At 31.8% G+C, this 8,308-nt stretch overlaps 1 protein-coding gene across 1 annotated transcript; it reads left to right on the top strand.

Annotated features, from left to right (window-relative positions):
- The first annotated feature begins 1,834 nt into the window (after positions 1-1,834).
- Positions 1,835-5,703, top strand: LOC113869363. The gene is made up of 7 exons (XM_027505656.1): positions 1,835-2,341; positions 2,430-2,516; positions 2,595-2,807; positions 3,353-3,517; positions 3,730-3,783; positions 3,861-4,007; positions 5,210-5,703. The coding sequence occupies exons 1-7, from the start codon at positions 1,958-1,960 to the stop codon at positions 5,585-5,587; spliced, it is 1,428 nt and encodes a 475-aa protein (XP_027361457.1). The 5' UTR covers positions 1,835-1,957; the 3' UTR covers positions 5,588-5,703.
- Positions 5,704-8,308: the final 2,605 nt, after the last annotated feature.

An 8,308-nucleotide genomic window follows, 5' to 3' on the forward strand; every position in this document is an offset into this window, starting at 1 on the left:
TATGTTGGTAAACATTATTAGTGATGGCTCTTCCATGGGGTTCACTTCATTAACGACAAAGAAAAGATTGAGCCCCCAAAACCTTAGACAAACCATGATACGCATGGAGGGTGCATGAGCATCACTGCATGAGCATGAGTGCGTCCATCAACATGCAGCGCACAAAGCCAGGTGCGCGCGTGCCAACTAGGTTGGGGGGCCCCCTCCCTACATTAAACAAATAACTATAGTAAGTGCAGTGCTTTTGTCCTGTTATATACTATAAATCTAGAACAAGAACTACCACTGTTATAATTCCAAGGAGATGATTTAATTTCTCGTACCAGGTGAAGTTGGAATAGTTACACACTTTCAAATTTAACTATAATGTAATTCACTTTCAAATAGTATTATGTATTAATATACTGTCGAATCTCGCAGATAAAGTATATATATGTTATATATACTATGTATTGTTTGGCATGTTGCAACTTATCCAAATCCCCCAAAGATGGATATGGATTCAATTGGAAAGTATAGGAAATTGGCTTAGGAGAAATCAAAGTGGGTTAGCTTTACTCTGGCTAATTAAAGATTATATTGGTGGAATGGTAGATAGTATATGCATAAATGAAATAAAAATGTTGTAGCTGACTCAGAATAGAACATCTTGGGAAGTGAGAAAGTGAGACCCTTAAAAGCAAAGAGGGAACCCAGAATCAATTGTAATTCCTATCTGTCCTCAGACACAAAGTAAAGAATAACAGAAATCATCAGTCCCATTTTGCCCCAAAAAACTAACAGCACAAAAGCTAAAGTTTCAGTCCTTGTATTGGAGACCGGAAACATATCCTCTTATATCTCTCTTTCTTCTACATTTCTTAGCTCTCTTTCCCTTCCCCCAAACCACCTCAGGACGAATTTGGGTGGCTTCAAGTACACTTTGTGTCTATATTTTCTATTTTTTTAACTTTTCATATTATATAGCTACACATTCAATTTTTCACTTTAATGGAAAGCACTAACGAATAATATACTGCATTAAAAAAATTAAAAGAAAAAACTATCATTATTGATAATACAAAATGACATTATTAAATTCTGCTACAAGGATGGGGGAACAATGGTTGTTATCGCGTGCTAATCTTAACCCCTTTCAATAACTCGTGTCTTGGTTGAAATTGTTTAACAAAAATAACGATGTGCGATTTCCTATCAACAGATTCTTGTTGCTTCCCTTGAAAAAAAAGTCTACTTTTCCACTTCGAACACAAAACAACTGAGTAAAGTCTTCATTTTATTAGAAATGTCATTAGTTTGGCCCTTTAATCATAAAGATTAATAAAAAAATAATATTAAAGAAACAATTTAATGTTAAAACTGACATTAAACCACCATTTTACCGTATCTATTATTGAAGAACCAAATTCATGGACACTGTGGTAGTTATATTTTTTAAAAGACTCAAATGGTAACTAAATAAATAATTCAAAATAAATTAAAGAAAACACACATTTCTTCACAAGTCTTGCTAACTACAATATTTTAAGGATATTAATTAAGAAAATAAAAATAAAAATCTCATATTAAAAATTAAGTTGATATACATTGAAAATCTCAGAAGAGATACATTAATTACTTTTGACTGGAGTATTAGTTAGCATTTATTATATATGCTATGATTCAAGCACCCCTTGTACACACTTTCTTCGAATTTTTTAAACATGGCATGATTTCGTCACTATTCTAGCATTTATAAGTACTCCAACCCACATGGTCAAAACCGGAAGAAAACCCAAACCTGTACATGTATTTTAATCAGGTCGCTCCTGGAAGTTCAAGTTGTCAGTAACAAAATCAAAGTTTTGCAAGTTTTGAGCACTAAACTCCAAGAGAGAGTCAGAGAGAGAATAGAAGGACGTTATTCCGTGCTTCCAAGGCATTGAAGATGGTGAAGAAGTAATTAAGCTTTCTTAGAATGCTCATCATGTGTTGCATAGATTTGGTGGGAGACGTGTATCCCTTGGCAGAATCAAAATCTAGGAATACACATACACAGTCTTGTTTTGTGAATGCAACAAGACAAGGCCAATGTGAACAAAATCACACGGAATTGTCAATAAAAACAAGGCAAACAAGTTTCTCAAGCATGGATTTTAGCTGGTGTTTGAGCTCTCCAATCATTTCCACTCTTGTACATTTTCTTCTTGTTGCTTCTTTGCTTTGTCCTGTTTGTTCCTCAGAAATTGGCAACACCCCAGTTGCCAATCAGACACTTAGGCCACAAGAAGAGGTTCACAAGTTGAACATCATAAGAACTCGTCTTCAACAGATCAACAAGCCCGCTGTTAAGACGATTCAGGTGTGCCAAAGTTTCAAGCTTTCCGCTTCCCCTGTTCTTTGCTCTGTTTTGAACCATAACAACTTGATGAAATTTTGTTACTTCGCAGAGTCCTGATGGTGATATAATTGACTGTGTTGTGTCTCATCAGCAACCAGCTTTTGATCATCCTCTATTGAAAGGACAGAGACCACTGGTAATTGTTACATCAAAGAATTTATTTATCAGAATTTGTTATTTGAATAATAAAGTGAAGATTTTCATGCATGTGCAGGATCCTCCAGAAAGGCCCAAAGGTCATAACAAAATGGATATATTGAGTGAGAATTTTCAGTTATGGACCTTGTCAGGGGAATCATGTCCAGAAGGTACAATTCCAATTAGAAGAACAACAGAACAAGATATGTTAAGGGCTAGTTCTGTTAGCAGATTTGGAAGAAAATTAAGAAGACGTGTTAGAAGGGACACCAATAGCAATGGACACGAGGTATTCAATTAAAACAATATTTTATTTTATGTTTCCTTTTTCAAACAAAATAAGGGAAGCATTAACCAAAATATCTGGCAGAAACTGGTAAAACAACCACATGTGAGTTGAGTGTTTTTTCATTCCTTAAAGTGCATTGGCTTCTTTACTATGAAGGTAAGAATAGTCATGAAAAAAAATTGAATAGCTGGATTTTTATACTTTGTTTCGATCATAAAACTTCAACCTTTCCTATTAATAGTGATCACAGAATTTCATGGTTCCTTAGCTAGTAATGTTTCACTTACTCCAAAGTAAGTGGTCTTTTCATTTCATTCTTGTGTATATTCCAACTATCATTTATCTTGTAGAAAATTTTAACAAAACAACCCAACATGAAATTTAAACTATCATTACCTTGAATAGAAAAAGTTAACAACACAATCTAAGTGGAAATTCAGTTTCCCCTGGCAACCATAAGCCACCTTCAAAATGCCTAACAAATAGTTCCTTTTTTTATTATTTTTGTTATTATAAACTTAACAATAGTTATTGTTGGTGTACAGCATGCAGTAGGGTATGTGAGTGGAGAAGAGTACTATGGAGCAAAAGCTAGCATAAACGTGTGGACACCCCGCGTGACAAATCAAGATGAATTCAGCTTGTCCCAAATGTGGGTCATCTCTGGTTCATTTGGGGATGATCTCAACACTATTGAAGCTGGTTGGCAGGCATGTTTCCATTCAGCCATTACTGCATCTTAATTAATTCTTTATTTACAGAAGCGTACACATTTCCTTTCCGTCCTTCAAAAATTATATATCTTATTTAGTTAGCATTCAAAATGCAGATAGCATCCTCAACTACCCACCACTCATTTTCATCCTTCAATTTAATTTTGTGTTTAAGCCAACCAAACTTATTTCAATTAATTTTTATGCAGGTCAGCCCAGAGCTCTATGGGGACAGATACCCTAGATTCTTTACGTATTGGACGGTAAGTCATCTTTGCTTCAAGTTCAAGTAATGATAATAATACTAATACTAATAATAATTTTTAATTGTTATTTGCAGAGCGATGCATATCAAGCAACTGGGTGCTACAATTTACTGTGCTCAGGTTTTGTTCAAACTAACAATAAAATTGCAATTGGAGCTGCAATCTCTCCAACCTCTTCATATGGCGGTGGACAATTTGATATTAGCTTGCTCATCTGGAAGGTAATTTTGTGCTCTATTATTAAATCCACCTTAGAAAATTGTTGATAATTTGATATACAAGTCGCCATTTTTTTGGGTTACTGAAAGTCTTTATATTTTATTTCTTTTCTGGTGGTTATGCGCAGTTTTTGTTGTTGATTGGAAAAGTTAAACTTTGTCATATAAGTCGTATAAAACGGATTAAAACATTGAGGGTTCATTTCTTTTCTAGTTTAATCTTCTATGATATGAGTATAGATGATGGGATGGGTTGAAAAATCCACCAACCAATGCAGGATTACTTTAAGGGTCCCACCTAAGAGTTAAAAAAAAGTAAAAGATTTGATGGCGGAAAACTGTTGCCTACCGTTCGATTTGAATAATTTTCTGATTCAAAAAAGTCTTTGAATTTCTTAGTCAAAAGCTCAAACTCAAAGGAACTCAAAATCAAATAAATAAATTATAGTTTTAAATATGTTTAAGAGTATACAATGAAAATTACAAGTGTTTATGAAACATCGTACGATTTAATATATTAATAAAATTAAATATTATAATTTTAATAAATTTTAAATTTTATTAATTATCTATTATATAAATTATTTATCTTTAAACATGTATTAAAAAATAAAATGGGTTTAAAAATGGTCAATGGTGGGCTCTCCATTGTTTTGAAAGTCTCGAAAATGCTATCGAATTTTGTGACATAGACTACTAGAAGAAGCAGAGGCCAGTTTATTTTAATTTTTTTCACGGCATGATAATAATTTTTTATTTTATAAAAGTAAAAATAAAAAAAAAGGAAAAATTAAAGTCACAGTGCACAAAGTTTTTGTACAATGTCCCGTCCTAGTTAACGTTGCCACTTTACTCACTTTAATACTTTGGGACATTACACGCATGCACTGTGAATTCGAATAATGAACTGTATTTCGCTTATGCTTTGTTTCTTTTCAAGATTCTCTTCCTTTTTTCCAACAAAGAGCTTCTAATTCTGAGCTCTTGAACCTTTTTCTTTCTTCATTTTACTATTAGTTTAACAAAATCCTAATATTTTGCGAATTCCCTTCACATTCACCACCTTTCTTTCTCCTCTTTTTGACCCATTTCACTCACCAAGCTGGCTAACATGTTGCTCTTCATAATTATGTCTATCTTTGGGTCGTTTGCAATAAAAAAGTGTCATTGAAGGGTTGGTGCTATGCTTCTTTTTTTTTATACAGGATCCAAAGCATGGGAATTGGTGGCTTGAATTTGGATCAGGAATCCTAGTCGGGTATTGGCCATCATTTTTGTTCACCCATTTAAGGGATCATGCAAGCATGGTACAATTTGGTGGAGAAATTGTGAATTCAAGGCAATCAGGGTCACATACTTCAACCCAAATGGGTAGTGGACATTTTGCAAGTGAAGGTTTTGGAAAAGCTTCATATTTTCGGAATATGCAAGTTGTGGATTGGGACAATAACTTGGTACCCTTGTCAAATCTCCGGGTTCTAGCGGATCACCCCAATTGCTATGACATACAAGGAGGGATTAATAATGTTTGGGGTAATTACTTTTACTATGGTGGACCTGGCAGAAACATGAGATGTCCCTAAGGGATTAAATTATATAGAATTCTTCTTCTTCTTTTTAATTTTTGGGTTTGGGTGATATTGGCTTTCCTTCTCAAGGGCATTCAAGAAGCTTGGGTCATTTTTTCTTATATTTAATTTAAATTTCTTTTTGATCAGGATTTTTTTTCTCTTTCAATTTTGACTAACTGGTCACCCATTGATTATACCATTACCACCACAACTCTTATGTAAATCTTAAAAGATAAATAGTAAATATACTATTGTTTTGGTATCCCTTCCTTTTTTGTTCTTCGCATTTGGGTGATTCTTTTTCTTTCCTTTTTTTCTCATATTATTGACGGAATCAAATTACTGTTCTCATTTTTTAGTCTCTTTTCTTAACCTCTCAATAAAAAACAGATACTTGATTAAAACGTAATTATTAAAAGTACATTTTTTAAGATTTATGTGACTATTAATATTTTTTTTAAATTATGAATATTACATTTGACTATATTAAAACTTGGATATTCATAAATTTACTGGATTATGATATATTCTAATTTAAAAAAAATTTGCTAATATTTAATAATTTTTGTACATCTCTTTCTATTGTATATATTCATTTTCTTTTATTTTTAATAAAACATAATAACTGAATAATCTAATTCAAATCTTATCGGATTAAAAAAATACAAAAAATAAATTAATCCAAATCAATTACTTGTAATCAATTGAAATATTATTTTTTTCCTAAACTCAAACTAACCCGGCCTTCATGTCTACGACGGTTCCTCCCTGCTCGTTGCCCTTTCAAAATCAAAGTTTTAAAAAGTCAACGGAGATATTAGATCTTACAAATATATATAAAAATATTATTAATATATTTTTATGTTAATTTGCAACTGACCTTTAGCACTTTTAATAATTCATTTTTCTTTAACCAAACACTAGCAACAAGACCCATGTTATCTACGTGCAAGCAATATCTTAAAGTGATTGAACATCTTCCATTAGAAGCTCCAAATTATGTGGCAGATAGCAAAGATTCTAAATTCAACGCTCATCATTACAACAGGTGAGAAACAGGGTTCACAATAAATTGTAGAACTTTTAATAGGTATATATGCATTCAAATATTTGGTAGTAGAACTAGTACTCCACGCGGTTTTTTCTAATTGCATATTATGTTTGTCTGCATCAATTATAGCTTACTACTTGTTTTCTTTCGTGTAATTTATCTCATCAATTGGTGGAGTTGTAACATCTGATTTTATTTTCAACAGTAATGATAATATGATATGCTTTTTTAAGTCTTTATGCATACAATACATAGAAGAGCTCAAATTTTTCATCGGAACTAAGCAAGGGAGAAGAATTGTAAAGTAAAAAATTAAAAATTTATAATTATCAACTTTAAAGTAATTGTATTTACAAAATACTTAAATTAAAGTAATATTATTTTTTTATTCGACATTTTTTTACTAGCTAAATCTTTTCTTATCAGGTGCGGAGAATATATAAATTAGCTATGGTGTCTGGTTTTAAAAATGTGGTTAAACTTCTGCAGGTAAACATCGTTTTTGACATTGTGATTTACTATTTTAGAGTGTATACTGCTGATATTATGATCGTTATTTGTTTGATAAATAACTTCTGGGAAATTGAGCTACACCTTCCGATTAAAGCAACACCCAAAACTTTCCTTAATTTCATCAGCTCGAGATCTATGATTTATACATCTCGTTATCTCTCCATTATTTTCGTATAATAAATAGATCTATGGCACAAAATATAAACAAAGAAAAAGAAACTGAGATACCGGAACACGCTGGCCCTATTAACTATACGTGAAACATTATAATACAAGCAGTGGTTGATTGTCAAACGATGGATGCTACAAGTTCAGTATAATATACTTTGTCGACATCATATTAATTTTATACAATATTGTGTATACATTGAATGAAACTATACGATTAATCAAGTAGGAACGGGAGTAAAGAAATGTTTGACTTGGAAGGTAGTTAAGTTGAAAGCAGTGACAGTTCATATCATAAAGATCATTGACTTTACTACACAGACAGTGGAGTAAAGGACCTCTACAAAGCCACATTTAAGTTGAAGAACATGTACAATACATATGTGCATTAAATATATTTTAGTCTTTTGGAGTCATCAAAGATCGAGTGTTGATTATCAATTGAATTTATGTATATGGGGGTTGTTAATCAAAGTTTTAAGAATTAATTGAAATTTTAATAAATAAAAAATACGATAAAAATATATTTATATTTTTAATCAAAAATAACTATTTAATCAGTACATTAAAAATATTGATTATAATTTTCTGGGTGTCGAAAGAGCAATTATTCAAATTAATAACAGACGATCCAATTGCTGCAGCCCCGTAATTGAGCACATTAACGTGTGGGCATAGTGGTCGACACGTGGGCCTGAGGTCGATTAATAAGGACCATGGACATGGGCTAGCATAATAAAAGAATAATTCTAAACTTAAATCAATACTTTTCCATCTTTAAGTCAATCAAAAAATTAAAAAAATATATATCTTTTCTACTTATAATTTTTATATTATTAAATAAAAAATCATTAGTTTATTTATTTTTAATTTCTATGCAGAAGCTTAGATACAAAAGAAAAATGAGAGTACATTATGTATCGATATCATTATAGTTATGATGTAGTAATTTAAATTCATAAGAGGGTACGGCGAGAAGATTAGACTGGGACCCGTAATTA

Source organism: Abrus precatorius, unplaced genomic scaffold (assembly GCF_003935025.1).
Source record: "Abrus precatorius isolate BTA unplaced genomic scaffold, Abrus_2018 Scaffold6, whole genome shotgun sequence".
NCBI classification, from domain to species: domain Eukaryota; kingdom Viridiplantae; phylum Streptophyta; class Magnoliopsida; order Fabales; family Fabaceae; genus Abrus; species Abrus precatorius.